Raw genomic sequence first — 20,049 nt, 5'->3', positions numbered from 1 at the left:
TAACATCGAATGTTAAACATCGTCGTCATCATCGTCGTCTTCATTCTCGTCCTTGTCACCATCGTCGTCGTTATCGTTGTTGTCGTCATCGTTGTCGTCGTCATCATCAATGACGACAATGATGAAGACGGCGATGATGAAGACGGCGATGATGAAGACAACGATGATTATGATGACAACGACAGAAATGATGACGATCATGGTGATGAAAACGACGATGAAGATGATGAAGATGACAATACGATGAGTACGACGATAAATGAAGATGATGATGATGACTACAATGATAGTCGTCGTCATCATCGTCATTATCATCGTTGCCATCGTCATCGTTGTCATCGTCATCGTTGTCATCGTCATTCTCGATGATGATCATTGTCATCTTCATCGTCGCTGTCATCACCATCATTGTTGTCGTTAATTATCATCATCATCATCATTGTCGTTGTCATCACCATTATCGTCATCATCTTCTTCATTATCGTCATCGCCATCATCATCATCGTCGTCCTCATCATAATCGTCATCGTCATCTTCGCAGTTGTCGTCCTCGTCATCATCTCGTCTTCATTATTATTGTCATCATTGTCATTGTCATCATACTCATCATTGTTGTCTTGATCATCGTCGTCATCGTCATGGGTGTAGTCGTCATCGTTGTTGTCATTGTCACCATCACCATGATCATCATCATCGTCATCATTGTCATCATCATCGTCATCTTCATCATCGTCATCATCATCGTCTTCATTATTATTGTCATCATTGTCGTTGTCATCATCATCGTTATCATCATCGCTGGGACGGACAGATGGACAGATGAACAGAAGGTGTTGTGATTTTTTTATAGTTCAGTAAAAACTATCATCGTATCCTGAACGTCTTCTGATCAGACGACGACCTTTGATTTCATACAAATTGGATTATTTCATTTTATTTCATCTTTTTATGATTCTGCAGCTATTTGATTTTTTTGGGGGGGAAGGGGGGGCATGTTTCTTTATGTGTCTGCGACAAAGAAAACTCCCATTCGCCCTCCGAGCACAGAATTACACCTCGGACATGAGCGTTTCATTAAACGTCCATCAGTCCAACACGCTCCCACAAAGTGCACCGCCGCCAATCTGCCTTCAAGAGCAAACTGATAAATAGTCCATCTATATGTAAATATGAGCGACGGAGGAGGGAAATGCATTAGTGGCGCTGTTTGATGAGCTGCAGGAGCCGGAGCTGAGCTTTTTAATGGGATGTGACGAGGAGCGACTATCTGAGAGGGAGAGAGGGAAGATTACAGAGTGGAAATGGAATTATTGCATCTCAGCAGCTCTGCTTCACTCACACAATCACCAAAGAGAAAAGTTTACCTGGAATAGAAAACAACTTTCCTCCTGCAGCGGAGGTGACGCTGCTGAAAGCGTCCGTGTTCGACTTGACCAAACCATGTCTTTGACTTAACAGGGTCCACTGCAAACAAACCAACATCTTACTGACAATAGGTGTCTAATGTCTAATTTATAGTTGTTGTTTGTTTTTTGTTTGTTTTTAAACCTAAAATACCACACATCACTTGAAAAGGGGAACATTTTAAAAATCTGCAAGTGTTATATTCTTATTACAAGCAAAAAATAAAATCCAAAAAATCTTGCTCCATTGACAGATTTTTTTAAAACAAGTCCCTTTTCAGGCAATATGCCTTATTTTAAGTGTAAAGAGATTTTATGACAAGAAACGGGACATTTTGACGAGAAATAAGACCTATGTATGTTCTTCTGAGATGTTGTGTTTTCACAGTGTTGTTGTGTGACACCATCAGTTTCACTGACATTCATGTGGGAAACAAACATGCATAAACCTCGTCACCTGCCAGTGAGAACATGGGCGTCAGTTTGGTTTGAAATGTGCCGGCGACGAAGCCTCCTCAAGTACTTCAACGCACAAGACTCTCCTTGTAAATCTTGGTATTTTTGAAAATTCAGCAGTGCATAACGACAACTTTTGAACTGATTATCCATCAGTGTCCTGCTCCGTCTCTGTTCCCTCACTTGACAAAAACTGTGGCACTGTGAAAAGTACCATGACCGAACCAACGACACCATCGTCGGCACGGTTTAATATCATCATTTAAAAACAACAACAACAAAAAAGTGGTGGGTACGTGTCACAAGGCCATGAAGTAGAAGACAGACGGAGCTAAGCTAACAGGCTAATTCTTAGTCAGTGTGTTTCACTGTGGCTGTTAAAGGTGACGACGTGTCACAGGACTGGACTCATCAGGCCGCGCTGCTCAGTTATTATTACACACACACACACACACACACACACACACACTCAATGAAGTGTTTGCAGCTGCCAGAACTCTGGACCTCTTATCCCCAAACTACAATATAACAACTCTGGAACAACGGATTTTCCTCCATAAAACACAGGAAAGCGATGCTCTCACGTGTGATGTCATTACGGTCACATGATCAAACGGTCTTGTAATAAAATTGGCCTGAAGAAAAGGAGGAAGGAAAAGTCTCATGGATTTCATAAAGTTTTGTAATAAAAGACGAATACTAATTCCTCTCGTGTCGTATTTGAGCGTCCACGACGTCATGTGACTCTGGTTTAAAAAGTCGCTGTAAATCTGAAGACCAATTCAACCCTGGACTCTGGAGCCGTTCACATGTGAAGAGAACAAACGGAATGAATTGGACACTGAGTCACACAAATATTAGAATATGTGAAGCGTTTGTTTCCAACCCATACACATCTTTCCTGAAGTGATGACATCATAGCCCCGCCTCTCCCTGAACGCCGACGGTATCCCCAGCGCTGCATTTGTGCTGGCATACTTTGGAGTACCGTAATTATTAGACTATTTGCACAGAATGGCTACTGAAAGCCAAGAGGTTGCCCTCGGTTCCTCTGCCTGGTGTAAAGAAGGAGCTGGGAGAAGGAGAGTATTTCCGTTGGTTCCTGAAAGTTGAGAACAGCCATGTTGCTGTCATTACATCAATCATTGTCATAGTGATGGCAACTTGGACGTGAAGGGCGACTTCACGATATTTTCTGCTTCTTCACACCAGCTGGGAGAACTATGGGAACTATTTGTGTAATTACGGCACTCCCCAGTGCGCTAGCATGAATGTATCGGCAGCGACACAGTCGGTGTTAAAGGGTGCTACCGCATGCAGTGGGTGTCTTTTCATCCATCTACACAAACGTCTCCTTTTTAGCTACATTCGTCTTCTCTGCCATCTTCTTCTTCCATCACTTGCTCTGTCTTGTTTTGGTGTGTGTATATGCAGCAGCGTTACAGCGCCACCCACAGGTCTGGAGGATGTACTACAGCATTTAACTAGTTTGTGTGGACGCACACCTTTCTGGAGACGATTCCGTGTTCATAGACTTTTTTTTTTTTATTATTCTGGTGCTTTCTCTGTGCGGACGTGGTCTTCTATCTTTTCCATCCCCTGGAGGGGCCTACATCCTATCAGTGGGCTCCAGATGTTAGTCACAGCCGAGGAGGATGAAACCTTCCAGTGTATCAACAGCGACCTGTGACAGGTGCTGAGAATGAGACCCATTACACATTTAACTCGCTGCTAATGGACTGTAGGTCCACTAATGCTCATCACACCTTCAGGTCATCTGCTGACCTGCAGCAGCCCACATGAAGCATGCGCGCACACACACACACACACACACACTGGCCTGTGGGATAACAACTCTCACAGTAAGCGCCAACAGCTGCGTCTAAACGCCGCCTGTAAGAAATGAGATTAATGAAGGTGCTGCTGCTCCCCCTCCAGTAATGAGGGGGGGGGGGGGGTCATTTATGGCCCCCGGGTGGTGCCCGAAATGCCTGCTTCATTTATACTCAGTCACCAGACACTCTGAGAGGTGTTAATTATCTACTCTAACAATCACGGCTTCACGAGAAATACCTCCAGTCATCTGGCACAAAGTCGACACGGTGGGAGTTTGTGTGTGTGGGGGGGGGGGGTCAGTATGTCAGTATGGTGGGGCTGGACGGCAGTACATTTTCTCCAAATGATGAAAAGTGCATCGATGCTGGAACTTTGATGAGAACTTCACGAGCCCGACAAGGTCCTCCGCTGCCACCTGGTGGTCAAACATGGATCAGAAAACCGCTTCGATTGTCACATAAACTGACAGAAATGAACCCAAACATGTCCAAAGTTTGAATTCAGGGCATCAGTGTACTGAACGTTTTGCAGAATTCTCTTCATGATGAAACATACTCAGGGTTTGGTACTAAACCTTCATTCTGGACCTCTGTGGAACAGCCCCCCCCCCCCGGTGGTGGAGACAGTGAACAACAGATTAGCTGAAAATAAAAACCAATTTATTAGCGATCACACAGAAAGACTGTTGGACATCTACAGGAGCATTTGTTCAGAATAAAAATGAAAACTTCTTATTTACAAACTCTGCAATTGAATGTGAAGAAGTTGAGCACATGCACATACAAATTGCAAATAGGCGACATAATTACACAGGTAACAAAGCCCCGCCCCCGCCTCCCCCACTGATTACCTACAGTCCCTCTACAGACACCCCCTCCCCCCACTGCTGCTGCTGTAGTCCAGAGACACTGGACAGGAAGTGTGAGGAGGTGTGAGAAGGTGTGTGGTGGACGAGTGGACAAGGATCTGACAGTGTGTGTGTGTGCGTGTGTGTGTGTGTCCTCCAGGAGGAGGCCACGTCCTGCTCTGGGGACATTTAGTCCTCGTACAGAATGAGACACAAGTTGAATGTAACAAACCGTGAGTCGCTGCGACGGGGGGGGGGGCGGCCGACGTCAGATACAATCCCGCTGGCTAGCTGCTGTCCATCCGGGGGACGGACGGAGGACGGACACGTCCATACGTCTCCCTTAATATCAGCTCAAAGGACTCGACTGTTTCCTCTCCTGTTTGTCAACATGAGCTCGTAACCGTGGCGATGACTTGGGGACGCGACACTTCAGGTGCGATCGAGGGATTCTGTCTGTGTGCAGGAGGATCAGACCTTCTGCCACAGGAGAACTCAGCTGAAGGCACTTGGATCTTCACGAAGACTTCACCCCCACAATCCTCCTTCCTTCCTGTGTCCGTCGACACTTACGTACGCCCACAAATTAAACTCTACGCTGAGAAGAAGAAAGTTTCTCGTGAACCGAAAGGCAACAGCACGGCCATCACCATTGACGCTTCAAAAGACTGGTCGTCATGGAAACGCCTAAGGTTGACAGGTGATGTAGTGGATGCTCCGTTCAGCATCAGTAGTTTACTGCGTGAGAGGGAACAGCAAGGACAGAGAGTGTGTGTGTGTGTGTGTGTGTGTGTGTGTGTGTGTGTGTCAGTAAGGCAATGATGGCTGTGAACAATCGTCCTTCCAGCACAGAGCAAACACAACATTTCCAGACTCCAGACAGGCGCAGTGTTGCTGTACAGGTGCTACATGTCTATGGTGGTGTACCGGGCGGTGCAGGGTGGTGGTGGTGGTGGCGGCAGCAGCGGGATGGGGGGGTGGGGTCGGCAGTGGGCGGAGACAGCTGGATGATGTCACAGAGGCAAAGGAGAGAGGACTGCAGAGGACCTCGGACCTTCAAGGACCGACTCAGCTCCTCCGAGACTTTGAATGTTGGATGAGCCACTGCAGTGTGATATCTGTGGGAGGGGTGTGGGGGGAGGGGGGGGGGGTTACACTGTTAAATGTGTTAAATCCAGTCCAGGCTAAAGATTCCTGTTCCTTCACAGATTACGGCTGTCGACCATCGCTAACGATCTGACCAATCAGCTGCGTGCTGGCGATGGGGAAACACACGCTAACAAACATGCTGAGTTTTGGAGGACAAGAACGACGCACTGCACGAATCCTCTTGAAGCGCAACCGTGTCTTCACAACATTAGCTTGAAATGCTATGCTATATGCTATGCTAACTAACCCACAAACAGAAACAGCAGAGACCCGACAGGTCGCAGCTCGCTGCCTCAGCTTCAACTCTGTTGTTTTACTGCACCTTTCAATGCCCTTTCTTTTACATTTAACAACTAATACTAATACTAATACTTTCAAAAGTATTCCCACTGCATTTCACGGTTTTCATTCATGTCCTGTTAAATACTATTTTTATTTAAGAACTGCTCTACAGTTGTTGCTGCTATTATAATTGCTGCTAAACAGATTTTCCTTGTGTCTTGTACAAGGACAACGTTTCAGAAGAAACTGGACTGTTGCCGGAATGTTCTTTTGTAAGTGGATGCACGGAGTTGCACGTCCAAAGTTGTGCCTGGAATCTTTGATCTGGACCTGGACTTGAAATGATGAGTCACTCAAACTGATCGGATGTGTACCTATGTTGTCCTTCTCTTTGCAGGAGACAGAGTAGCAGCAGATCTCTCGGTCCTGAATGGCAGAAAGGTTCCTGTGGAACAACAGGACGTTAGTTGCTGACATCTGGTCCCAGGACCAGCTCAACTGTCACTGAACACCCTGAGGACACCTGGGAACATCGGTGTGACGTCTCCTGCCTCCTCAGAACCACTGATTAAACGTTACATGGGGTGCCCTCTAGTGGACAGAACAACAACAACAACAAACACACGAGTGGATGACTCAGTCGGAATCTGAAACACTAAACGATTAAAGTCTCAGAAATGAAATTCAGAACTATCTTGTGATCATAATGTAACCAGGAAGTTAGTTAATTTTCATATATTCACTCATTATAATCGTATTTATAATTGACAAACTGAGTTGGATTTATTTTTATACTCGTGTGTCCTTACTATTATAGATATTTATATTATATAGTATATAAAGAGTTTATTATTGTATTGATGTGTTACTATGAAAATGAATTTAAAAGATTAAATACGTTCATACGTCCTCCGTTTTGAACTTGTAAGAATGTGCTGATGTAAATTGTAGTTGCTGTTGTTCTGTTGTTTATGTTTGAATCTGTCCGTCTCACATCTTTTCAATGAGCTGCTTCTCATCCAGCGCGTTGGACAGGTCTCGTTTGTTGCCGAGTACCAGGACCTGGAAGACAACGGGAGCACGTCACCCAAACAGGTTTGAGGCCTCTTGATGATGATGATGATGATGATGACGTCAGACTCTCTTACAGGAATTCCTTGTAGCTGTGGTTTGTCCAGCAGGTTGTGGAGCTCGTTTCTAGAAGCTTCTATCTTCTCTCTGTCGGCAGCGTCCACCATGTACCTGTGGGGGTCAAAGATCAAGCTCAGTCCTCTTCTGGATCCCAAAAGAGTCTCTGCTCTAGCAGACCCACATGACAACAGCAAAAAATAGCGAAAGGATCACGGCAAATGTTCCACAGAGAACGGAGAATTTCATTTGATCACAGACAGACACACACTACGCTCACACATGCAGCCAAGAACCCTTTTCTAACCCCAACCCATGTCAACACCAGTCACCCCGTGTATTTGATCATGTATGCGCCAATCGGGATATTCCCATCAAAAGGAACATGAACTGGTTGTCTCCGCATGCTCATCTTGGTCTATTGAGTCCAGGAGGAACTTGTAATCAAGGCCAAATGAAAGACCATGCCACACTTTTAGAGTGAGGAGGAGACTCATTATGTCATTAAGCCTGTTCACTCACACATGTCAACGGGTTATTACCAACGTTTCAGTAACCGGACGATTGACCGACTGCATGTAAATGTGGTCGCAGGCTGTCATAACCGGATCGACTTGTGTGAGTGAATCATCCCGCCTGAGACGGTGTCTGATTAGTTCTCTGATCACACACACACACACACACACACACACACACACACACACACACCACTGATCAGTCATTTCACACCAGATAGGAGCTGACAGCCGTCAGGGAACAACGGCAGCTATCAGACATGCAGACGCTGACAAGTCTGTCACAGAAACAAGCAGCTGTTTGTTGTATCAGAAGCAGAGAAATAAACTGGGCGTAAAAATGATCCGTCAGAAGTCAAAGAGCAAAACTCCTCTGACAATGGATGCCCATGGATGTGACGTCAAGCCCAAACTTACACGATGGCGTTGACTCCCCGACAGTAGCGCTCCCACATGCTCCTGAAGCGCGGCTGTCCGCCGATGTCCCAGATCTGACGGCACAAGAGGAAACGTGGCGTCATGGTGCCAACAGAGTCGTGTGCATCGGCAGACTGGGTCCGCACGTACCTTTATCGTCACGTTGCCTTTGGTGACCTTCCGCATGTTGAACCCCACAGTGGGAATCATGTCTTCACTGAACTGACCCGACTGCCGGAGACCATTGGTCATGGAAGGATGACGGATGAAAGTCACATGAAATCACACGTTAGAGGCTTTGACGGACACCTGCGCATCACTGCGGCACACGTGACTGACAGGCGCTCCTCATTCGGTTCCACTGACGTGGAGACGACGTGCTGCCAGTGGAAGTAATCCATGTTTTACTGCATGATGTACTAACATTTTTAGTTTTGTACATGTGCTCTAGAGGTAAACTTGACAATCTTACAGGACGAGGAAAAAGGTCAAAGCCCTCTTCATATAAAATAAACTCCCTGTGATCTGTTCTTCACATATAAATGGGGAAATATGTCTTGGGTGAGTTTCACCCCGATTTCAGACTCTCAGGGAGGTTGAGGCACAAACTGGTCTGCTGCTTGTTGAACTCTGATTCAGAAGACATGAATTTGACATTTCTGTGCAGGAGAAACGAGTGCGACCGCCTGCGTGAATCAGCGCGGATGATGCTGTCGATGCATCATCATTCCCAGCAAACCAGCCGTGCCCCTGCTGCATGCAGAACCAAACAATTACAGAGGAAAGTCGAGTCACACAAGCCGGTCAGCCGATGAAAAACAATCCCCTTTGATCGTTTGCTGACTGGTCAGAGAACAGCTTGGAACAGCTGCAAGGAGCTGAGGTCAAACCAGATTACTGTTCATTTCACAACCCTGGTGTCTTATGATGGAAAAGAATCCCAATGGAGGTCAAAAGGGCTTCGGACTGTCACGTCATCACCACAACCCTCCTCCTGAATGTCAGACAGGCTTCAGACAAACTAACAAACAAACAACAAATAAACAAATACAAAAAAAATAAAATGACTGGGCTGACTGTGGTAATAAAACCCTCTGCGGCTGTAAATCGAATTATTCTACCGGTTCTAGCCGAATCTGTTTACACCAGTGATGCTAACATGCTAGCGCTAACGCTAGCATTCTTCCTCACAGGAGAAGTTCTGGTTCTGAAATGTTCTGTAGAACTTCCCGGATGTAAACGTTCCTCGTGTTGACAGTTTGTTCAAGTCACCGCAGACACACCAACGGGAACTGGAGCTACACAACTGAAAAGGTCCTTGATGTTAAATGTGTCAGTGTGATCCGTGTCAGCGCCTTCGACGATCGGCTACCGCGGACATGTCCGTCAAATATCAAATAGGAGATCGATATCCGCGACCGAACGATCATTTGTGACGAACATCGACGATACTTCACAAAACGAGAAGACATGTCCCACGAAGTAGACGGGGGCCGTTCTGACAGCGCTGGTTTGCTAGCAACTTACTGCGATCACATTGACGAACGTGGTTTTCCCGGAGTACTGAAGTCCAACTAGCGTCAGCTCCATCTCCTCCTTCCAGAACAAGGACCGGAACCAGTCCAGGAGCCGGTTGATGAGAGCCAGCATCTTGGATGACAGACGGACAGGATCTCGTCAGCCGCTGCGGGTGTCTCTGAGCAGCCGTTTGCTAGCAGGGAGTGCGCGCAGGAAGTAGCTGGGTCCTCTGACGCGTCATGTGACCAGGCGGGGGTGCCCGTGGCAACTCACGGGTGCGCGGGACAGTCCCGCAATCCCATTACTCTTTCACACGTCCGAAAGATTGAGACTGTCCTGCATTATTGAAGAAAAAACAACCAAACATACGATTGTTTCTCGGCGTTTTTCTTCGTTTCCTTCGGCCGATAGAGACTAAAAGTGGGCGGGTCGTTCTTCTATAAAATCGCGTTGTCTCTGCCAACACGAAAATTCTACACCGAGAGCTGCGGGAGTCACGTGACACACACAGCCCGATCACAGCGTCGTTTACACACAATCACATCCGAGAGAAAAATGAAAAACATGTTTTTGAAAATTGTTTTTGTATAGTCTGTCATGTGCTACCGAATCAATTATTTTATGAGCTACGGGGCTGAATAGAAATAGAGATGTGAAAGTCATTTTAGACCAGCTGTGTAATCGTAAGTGACTTGGATTTATTAAATCAAAAACAAACAAAAATAACACATAAAAAGTTTTTTTTTAAGTATTAATGTGGGGTTGGAATTTTAAATTTCCAAGTATTTCAACAATATGTGCTATATAAGGAGTTAATACAACAGAACTATGAATGATATTATTGACAATAAATACTATAGTAATACTAATAATGCTAATAATAATAATAATAACACACCTTTCAGTTCACATTTTGTTCATAACTAAGGTATTTATTAGTTTCAGTGATAATGATGATGAAGTGCTGATACTGATGTCATGATGTCATAGTTCCTTCCATCAGCTCCAGAGACTGAACTTATCTTGACCGGACTTATCTCGCTGCACGTGATCACAGACATCAATGTTTAACATGTGGTTTGGAGGTAAATATACTGCAGGTCCAAACTCCTCTCCAAGGATCGGTTGACCAGAGGGGGGCGCTGCAGTGAGCCAGCTGATGGTTGGATGTCAGTCCGGTCCTCTGCGGCAGCCCTGGACACAAATCAAAGACCTTAGACACGTTTCAGATGACGTCATTTACTCACAGACGATCTACTCACCTGAGGCCGGACCAGCGTGTGGTACCTGTCCGGAGTGGCTGCGCTCATCAGGGTCGTGTAAATCGTAACGCTGAGACAAGAAACAGTCGTCATCAACTTCACAAAACCACACATCTCGAGTGTTTTTCCTGTAAAAGTTTACACAGACGCGCTGCAGCTCTGCACGTCACCGACTAGACGGACGTCTGTGACAAAGAGCCGTTGTCTCGCTGAGGTGGCGAGGTGGTGACGCTGGAATGTTCTGAGCTGTGTCTCAACAGTCATGTGATTGATCAGAGAGGAGGAATGTGAGGTTCTTACCCGTTACACACCGGATACAGCGACAGAACCTGCAGAGAAACTCACTGTCAAGTCGTTGAACCCAAATTAAATCCGGCGATGTGTGGATGCAGCACGGACCTTGTATAGTGTTTCCATGGTGATATGATCCTGACCGGTGGCGTTCAAAGCTTTGATGGCTGCGTCTCTGACAAACGAACAGACAGGAGGACGGATTCGTTCATTTAACGGAAACTATCGTCATAAAAGTTGAACTTTTGTCACAGTCAGAAGTATTTTATTGATCCCTGAGGGAAATTCCTTAGTTCCAACAGCTCCAGTCAAATAGGGAAAAAAACAAACAAAGGACATGTCCAATGTGTCCAACATGTCCAGTGCCCAATGTAGCAAGACAAGTATGAATAAAATAGAAGTATTCTTTTCTGACTGTTCATTTATTCTATATACATAGAATATATATATCTGTGATAATACGAAATAAATAAATATGAAAGAAGGATGAAATGGAATATCTGCAAATTATAATAATACAGGAAATACTACATTGAGGAAGTGACTTTGAGTTTGATGAAACTGAATACATGAATAATATTTGCAGTACTTGTACTACAGTTGTACTGTAGTTTACAGAGAGAATCAGTAGTTCTAGAGTATCTGTGCTGGTGCAGTATTTATGGAGCGTTTCTCACCGTCGATGGTCCCAGGCTGGAGGGGGCAGCCAGTGGTCAAAGTTTGTCTCCACCCTGAACCACCTGACACACACACACACACACACACACACACACACACACACACACACAGTGTGTCGTCAGCTGGCATCAGACACACGGGCGCTGCATCGCTCCACCTACTCTCGGTTGACGGGTTCCAGGGGCCAGATGTCGGCGGGGCCCGATCGGTCCCTGGTGATGACGGCTCCCTCCCCAGCTCGGACCCCTCCCACGATGTAGTACACCTCCGTGATGATGGGTATTTTGGAGAGACGCATCACTGCATCTTGAAAGTTTCTTGCCTCTTCCAGCGTCTGATGTGTGGAAACAGGCAGTCATGAATAAAACAGCAACACACCAGTGGAAAACCACCTACTGTTGGCATGGCGATGATTCCCTGAACGCATACGTACCTAGTTTATGGGGGCAGAGTGAGAAGTGGTCCTGAAATCACCCTTTTCCTTCAGAGCCCTTTGATGGGATTTGTTTTGGGGTTTTTTTGGGGGATTTTCTCGGAAAACGTTATCGCATCAACGTGAAGGAGTCAGACCACGATCAAGCCGGTGGTAACGATACCGATTTCTAACTTTAGTGTACCAACGTTTGTGGACTTTGATAAGAAGTGAGGAAGAGACGTGGACAACGTCAATCACACGGCCCTTTTCCACCACACGGCTCCAGCGCCACTCGACTCCACTCGACGAGGTTCCATCGAGCTGAGCTGATACCGAAACCGTCACGTCTACAGACGGACGCCTCTGATTGGTCAGATAGAGAGGGAGAGAGACGTCACAAGTGCTACATTCAACAACGACGTTTTACCGGCAACGGTGACATGGCGACCGTTCTTTATTCCTCGTCTCATGCTCATTAACACCGTGGTCCGTCGACGAGTCCAGAACGTCAGGCGGAGTTCCTGCAAACGTGTCCTGCTCCGTCTCTCTTCTTCGTCATTGTTTACGTGTTTGTGCCACCAGTCACGGTAGTTTCGCACAGCCGTTGCTATGACGACCCCACTCAAATCGCGGGAGAGCCGCGTCGGGGGGTCGGGTCGAGTGGAGCTGGAAGCGGGTCGTGGAAGAGCAGCACTCACCTCCCTCACCAGCCAGCTGACTGGTGTTCTCCTCAGCAGCATCGCAGAGACCACGTTCTTCCACCAGTTCCACCAGTGATCACTGCCTGACGACACACACACACACACACACACACAGACGGTGACGTCATACACGTTCCTGGACACGCAGCTCAGGATGAGTGGGACGTCACCTCGCTGGTCTCCAGAGACGGTGAACTTGTTTGGACTCTGTCCGGTCCACAGACCCACGTATCCAGCGAAAGTAGTTCCACGGTACGCCACCTGCACCACACACACACACACACTAGAAACACGTTTCCATGCCGACCATGTCAGCATACACACACACTGTACCTGTCCGTCCTTCAGGAACAACACGTCAATCGTCAGATTCCTCAGGACGGCATGAGGATAATCCAGGTTCCGGCCGTGGAACACGTTTCCATTTTTGTCCTGAGCTACGATGCTGGTGCAGAACCTACATGAAGATCATGTGACACACACCAGAGACACTGCAACACACGGTCTTACACAAGTACACGGGACAACAATACGGAACTACAACTCCTCAGCCTCTATTCACGCAGAATAAACAAACAATTCAATTTCATTTTTTAAATGAAATTGACATATTTTCAATAAACATTAAACATGAATAGTTCAACTAATGTCTGACAGGTCAAGTGTGAACCATTATTTCAACTATTTAAATGCAGAAGTGGTGATGTGTTGTGTGTTTTCCCAAACGCGAGATGACGGAACTGATCTGAGACGTGTCAAGTCGTGTTGGCTCTTCATCACATGCTTTTACACACAAGAATGCAATGACAGGACGCCATCTTTAAAGGTCTCTCACCCAGGTCACGTGACCCAACACCCCAGTTGTGCATGTGCAATTAAGATCATTTTAGAATTTTAGAATTTTACAATATCAAACAGATCACATGAGCCAAAACTAAAAAATACATATATACATACATCTAAATGGAACTTGTGTCATATTACATAAAAAAAACATGAGAGGCGCCTCTTTTTGTAAAAAATAATTAGAGGGATACTCCTAGCAAATATTCAATATGAGACCCTTAAAGATTTAAGATTAAGTATTTAACACCATATATCAACAGAACAAACAAAATCCCCAAAACAGAACTATCAAAAAACTCAAAAAACACATGGATTTAGACTTCGAGACCTTCAAAGATGGCGTGTGGTGGTAGCATCTGAAGAAGAGCTGGCACCACGTCACACTTTGCTCCTTTACTCGTCTCTAAGCCGTGACACAGCTCCGTCACGCCTCAAGATGAACGCCGCTGCGTTTGTCGTGACAAGTGGAAGCGGAGGTGATTCCTCAGCAGCTCTAGCACACATGTGGAAGGACTGTCACACGTACGCAGACACTTCATAGGCGAAGTTGAGGATGATGATGTCGGAGAGGCTTCCGCCGAAGTGCGACGCCAGACCCCGGATCTCGCCGGCGTACGGCTGAGGAAGGTACTTCTCCAGAGCTCGGACCAGGGGTTTGACAATCACGTGCAGCCATTTTGGAACGGTGGAGCTGAGCAGGAACACAAAGCCCACAGTCAGTGGTACGACGACACCGTGACATCACTCGTCCCTCTGTTCCTGAGCCCACTTCCTGTCCGACGAGCAACCGCTCTAAAACAACACCAATACTAATGTGTTTATAGTTGAATATGTCAGACACACCGGGGGATGGGACACGATGTTTATAAATATATGAAATATACTTCCATCTTATATTGTAATTTACTTGTAACAAACAAATAAAAACAACAAACAGTTAAGTTTCTGCATGCGATCCTGATTTAAAAAAAAAAAACAAAAACGCTGATGACTGTTCCAGTTGTGCAACTGATCAGCTGATGGACGAACAGGAAGTGAAAGAAAAACTTTGTTCAAGTTTCAATCTCCAGATCTTCACCTGACCTTTGACCTGTACAACAGCAGAAGCAGCAGACGCTCCAGCTCAGAGTATCTCACTCTATGACCTTTGACCTCTCAAGCAGTCAAAGGCCTCTCCCATGACCTCTTACTTGTTAAGCAGAGACAGTAACTCTCTGTGACCTCTGACCTCTCATACAGAGAAGTAGTTGAACTCACTCTATAACCTCCGCGGCAGCTCTTTGCAGGAAGTCCACGTCAAACACTTTGAGCAGCGGCGCCCAGCGAACTTCCGGTGACTGGTCGAGGCTGATGTTGACTGTCGGCGGGGCCAGCTGGTCGCCGGTGGCCCCGGTGGAGACCCACAGCCCGACGAGCAGCAGTGAAACCCGCAGCATCACGACTGACGCTCCGGAGACGTCGCCGGGGGCGGAACCAGCAGACACTTCCGCTGCGAGATTTTCAGAATTAAAGCGCGGCAAACGTTCTCGTCAGTAAAAGCAACGACAGACAAACTACAAACTAAGATGTTGAATATTCGTTTATAAAACACGTGAAAACCAAAAAGATTCATTACAAATAAATTCAAATATAATAAATGTCAAAAAGACATTTATTCACACATAAATAATAACTTTAGTGGTGGTACAATGATGCAACAAATTTTATTTACAACTTTTGTTTTTGATTTGCAACGTTAATTTAAAACATCGAGGATATAAATGTAGTAAAAGAACACACAGCAAGTTACAGAACTAGAACTAGACTGGACGAGACGTTCTGTGAAAAAGATCACAACCTCAAAAAGGTTCAACAGGAAATGTCACGTGTTCGATTGTCTGACCTCTGACTCACTGTCAGTTACATTTAGAACTTCTCTTTAGAACTTAGACAAATAAAACTCATTAGGGTTTTTGGTTTGTGACATTTCTACGCCTGCGGCTGCAGACTTTTCTCCTCCATCCTGGAGTGACGTTAATCATGTGATAATGGACCTGGAACAAATCTTACCTGAGGGTTTGAATCATACGTCAAAGACAAACATTTTGGTCTGTGGTGTCCCTCAGGGGTCTGCTCTGGGTCCACGCTGATGGACCTCACCTGATCATCCACTGAACACGAGCCGACGGAAACACACTTTAAAAACCTGTCTGATGAATCTGCACTGTTTGAGTTCATTTGAATGAGAGTGACCTCACGTGACCTCTGAAACAGCAAGCGGACAGCACGTGGAGTCGAGAGCGGGATCGGAACAAGACGTTTTTGTTTGGAAGCAGCTGATGTTTTTCTGCTGGAAGGTCTGAAGGTCTGAAGCTCTGAACCCGATTGTGAGTGTACCGGTTCTATTTTCCACTGCATTAGTGTCGCATTTTCTCCTTTTCATCTATTTATCTGTTTCATTTCAGTGGATTTCTCTGTTCTTTTACACTGAACAGCTCCAATCAGTGTGTGTGTGAGAAGGGTTGAACCAGTGTTCTCAAACTCACACACACACACACACACACACACACACACACACACACACACGGCATCATTTTTATGACCTCCACACTGGCAGCAGTGTTTTCTGAAACAACCACAGGACGCCGTCCTCCGGCACTGAGGCACCAGCACACACACACACACACTCACACACACACACACACACACACACACACACACAGAATGGTGTGAGGAGCATTCACATCATTCTGTGACCTCTGCAGTGGAGGCCAGTGTGTCATTCAGCACAAAGTCCACTAGGAGTCACTGTTACTGCATTTTTCAACCCGACCGCTATAACTCAACATTTCAAGTTATTTCACCATCGTGCAGCGGAGCTGACGGGAAACAGTTGTTAGACGAGTTCTCCAGTCACGTTCTGTTTCTGCGACAACAACCAAATGTTTGTCAAATGAGGAAAATAGTTTTGTTCTGAATTCAAATGTGAAACTTCAGAGGCATTTGCTTTGAATTCGGTCAGTTCACCGCACGAAAATAAGAACAGAAAACTCACTTTGGGCCTTAACAAACGCAGGTTGTCCTAAACCTAAGTTTGTTTAAATCGTGTTTCAGACAGAAGAAGAAACACTGAATTAACATGTAGTTTGACATCAAACTGAAAGTTATTTGCGTCCGTCATCTGAAGTAAGAGAACTCTTTCTTCAAAGAGCTCACAGATTCACAGCGTGAGTTCATGTCACCTCGTCCGTTTGTATTTCAGATGTTTACCGCCGGTAATCTAAGACACGCTATTGATTTACAGGGGCTGTGCAGCTTTACGGGGTTATGTAAGCGTTATGTAAGCGTCGCTTGTTATGAGGAGCTGTCAGGCAGCTGCCTGCAACACGTTCTACACACAGACACACACACAGGGTTGGAAAAGAGCTTTATTAATACTTTAATATATCTCAATAATAGTTTACAAAATATGAAAACAACTCCGTGTTACAGCTGAAAATAAAAAGTCCCCAGTACCTCTTTGATACAAAACTATTATTTGTAGTTTTTTTGAAGTTTACATTCACTCTCTTTGTCACGTTTAAAGCAAAAACATCATGACGTCCGCCGCTGGGTCGTCTGCGCGGCACCGGCGAAGGCGACAACGCGGACGCAGGTCGGGCCGTCGTTTCGGGGAGTCTGTGGCGAGGGCCGAGTCGTCTGACAAAGACGAAAAGAGACGTCCCAGGTGACTGGACGCATCGGTCGCAGGGGAAGTGGCACGTTAGCGCGTCGCCCAGCTGTCACAGCGCGTGCATCAACAATGCCGGGAAGTCTTTGGGAACACGTGTGGCTCTGAGCGGCAGCAGGTCACAACCAGTAGATTCTCTTCATCTGTACATTCATCACAGACCGGTGAGGGGGGCCGGGGGGCGGGTCCAAAGAGTTCTGGTGGGTGGGGGCGGAGTCAGCGTCGGTCGTTCCGTACATTCTACCTTCACCTCTGACTGTGTCGGTAAGAACCCGTCCGATCGTCTCACAGTGTCCGAGCCTTCACACGTCTCAGTGTTTGCTGGTTGAAGGAGGAGAGTCGCTGTCCTTCCGGAAGGTTCTCGTCTCGTTTGAAACGTCCTCGTCAGACGCCGACTCCTGCTAGTCTTTGGTTGGCAGGTCCAGAGGTGGGACCTGCTTTAAAGCCTTCTGGGGCGGGGGGGGACTCGGCCTGGGCCGGCGGGGGGGAGGGGGACGTCACCAGACACGAGGGGGGGGGTGTCTGCAGGCAAGCTGCTCACGCCCGGGTACATCACCGGCAACCCCCCAGGATACCAGTACTTCTCCAGCATGGGCAGGTACGCGGCGGCGGCGGCGGCAGCAGTGGGGGGGAGGAGGTAGAAGGGGAGACAGAACGGGTGCTGGTTGGCGGGGAAACCGGTGAAGCCGCCTCCTGTGGACGTACCGGAGACGGGCTCGTCCCCCGAGGAGTCACACCTGGACTTCTTGGCCAGCGGCTCGTCCCCCTCGTGTTTGACGGCCGTCCGGTCGCAGGCGGCGTGTTTCCGCTGGCCGTCACCCCCCGCCCAGGGGGCTTTGGGCTTGTCGTGCTCGCCGCCGTAGCCGCTGTCAGTGTCCGTGTCGCTGCCGCTCTGCTCGCTCGTCCCGTGTGGGTAAGTCCTCTGAATGACGGGCACGCAGTTCTTGGCCGGGCCCTCGCTGGCTCGCTGCCGCGGCGCCGGTTCCTTCGGGTCCTCCGAGCCTGGACGGTCCGAGTCCACCGTGGGTCGGCCGCTCCGGCGCTGCAGCACCTCGGCAGCCACCTTGTGGATGTGGCCGATGACGTGCGACGGCGTCAGGTGCCGGCGGCTGTCCTGGCCCGACAGATAGTGGAGGACCTCTTTGGCGCACATGTGGAAACCTGAGCGGAACATCTCCTCGTCGCTCTCCGCGCCGTCGCCATGATCAGCTGGGGACGTTCACAGACAGAAAAGTTTGTTTGACAACGCTTTCCTTCTGCAGGAGATTCGGACGTCAGCAAACACTACGTACTGATGATGCTCTGGTCCTTCTGGAGCTCCAGGATCTGCTGCTGCTGCTGGTCCAGGAGGGCGCTGAGGGCTTTCACATGCTTGAGCGTGAGTTCCAGCACCACGGCTTTCTCCAGATGACCCAGCGTCTAAAACAGGAAGACGTCCGATAAGCATGTTGATCTTTCTTATGTAACACGGTCGGCAGCCGAGCAGAGGACAAAACCTCCGGCAGCCGACGGCACGCAGACCTGAACCAAACATCTCCCACGTCTGAATCCTCCTGACAGTTTGTCCAAACTCCATTTTCCTCTACATCTGGACTCTAAGTGAAGCTGTGCTGGCGGTGGAACTCACCGTGAGCTTCAGATGTTCTGGCAGAAGATCCTTCAGCTGAGAGATACATTCATTGATCCGGTCACGTCTCTTCTTCTCAATGAGTCGGTGCGGCAGCTTGTGCGTGTCCTGGGGAGATTAGGATGACAATTATACATCGGTTTATTGACGTTACACAACAAATTCTCCGAGGACAACTGGAGCGGTGCGCCTGCTGGTGAAAGACAAGTAGTGCAACAAGTAAAATACACGAGAGTAATAAAATAAAACACAACACAATGAAATGAAATGTAACACCAGCTACACAAAAGAGACACACTGAGATAAACGTCTGGAACACCGACCGACCGACCGACCAGGACACATGCTCGGTGCCACCTCAGTCTCCAGCTGCCGGTTGGGAATCGAACAGTGATTTTCAACTCGTCCAGTGCTGAACTCACCTTGGTGTCGTCGCCTCGCTTCACCCCCCTCCTGGATTTGTACACGTAGGCTGAGAAATCCATCCTGTGACACAGGAACGCCACGTAACATCAGAGAAGACGCGGGTCGGACTAAATCCTGAAGACCACAAGTTGTCTTTACCCCTGAACGTCCTGAAGGTCCGCGGGATCCACCGCCGCGTGTTTGGGCCCGGGATGCGTCCTCAGTCCGTCCATGGCTCCTCCGGTCCGGACCGGAACCTCGCACACACCCTGGACCGTGTTTCCGGTAGAATCCTCCGCCGAGAGCCGCCAGTCGCGTCCGAACATGTGTGAGAGCTGCCGCGATCTGACGCCGCGACCGCCCAGACCCGAGACAGAGCGCGAGCGGTCACATGAGGCTCACGTGTCGACCGGCGCGCTCAGCCCCTCCCACCCCTCCCCGTCGCCCTCTCTCTCTCTCTCTCTCTCTCTCTCTCTCTCACACACACACACACACACACACACACACACACACACACGCACGCACACACAGACACGTACGCACACGGTCCCGTGTTCCACCACG

The 20,049-nt window shown here is 47.7% G+C and overlaps 3 protein-coding genes across 3 annotated transcripts; all 3 read right to left on the bottom strand.

Annotated features, from left to right (window-relative positions):
- Positions 1–5,610: 5,610 nt before the first annotated feature.
- Positions 5,611–9,683, bottom strand: LOC144739959 (ADP-ribosylation factor-like protein 8B). Its single transcript, XM_078622844.1, has 7 exons — positions 9,561–9,683; positions 8,184–8,264; positions 8,034–8,107; positions 7,122–7,215; positions 6,968–7,035; positions 6,348–6,418; positions 5,611–5,660 (listed from the first exon to the last, which is right to left on the bottom strand). The coding sequence occupies exons 1-7, from the start codon at positions 9,681–9,683 to the stop codon at positions 5,611–5,613; spliced, it is 561 nt and encodes a 186-aa protein (XP_078478970.1).
- A 341-nt stretch (positions 9,684–10,024) lies between these two features.
- Positions 10,025–15,180, bottom strand: NAAA (N-acylethanolamine acid amidase). Its single transcript, XM_078622847.1, has 11 exons — positions 15,002–15,180; positions 14,271–14,435; positions 13,232–13,355; positions 13,069–13,159; positions 12,896–12,981; positions 11,944–12,116; positions 11,782–11,844; positions 11,213–11,279; positions 11,114–11,142; positions 10,814–10,883; positions 10,025–10,036 (listed from the first exon to the last, which is right to left on the bottom strand). The coding sequence occupies exons 1-11, from the start codon at positions 15,178–15,180 to the stop codon at positions 10,025–10,027; spliced, it is 1,059 nt and encodes a 352-aa protein (XP_078478973.1).
- Positions 15,181–17,303: 2,123 nt separating this feature from the next.
- LOC144739960 (class E basic helix-loop-helix protein 40-like) lies at positions 17,304–19,811 on the bottom strand. Its single transcript, XM_078622846.1, has 6 exons — positions 19,645–19,811; positions 19,503–19,566; positions 19,081–19,188; positions 18,746–18,872; positions 17,955–18,662; positions 17,304–17,422 (listed from the first exon to the last, which is right to left on the bottom strand). The coding sequence occupies exons 1-6, from the start codon at positions 19,809–19,811 to the stop codon at positions 17,304–17,306; spliced, it is 1,293 nt and encodes a 430-aa protein (XP_078478972.1).
- Between the last annotated feature and the right edge of the window lie 238 nt (positions 19,812–20,049).

Source organism: Lampetra planeri, unplaced genomic scaffold, assembly GCF_965212315.1.
Source record: "Lampetra planeri unplaced genomic scaffold, kcLamPlan1.2.h2 scaffold_1810, whole genome shotgun sequence".
Classification (NCBI taxonomy): domain Eukaryota; kingdom Metazoa; phylum Chordata; class Hyperoartia; order Petromyzontiformes; family Petromyzontidae; genus Lampetra; species Lampetra planeri.
Note: the sequence above shows the minus strand (reverse complement) of the source record. Positions and strands in the feature narration are given on the sequence as shown.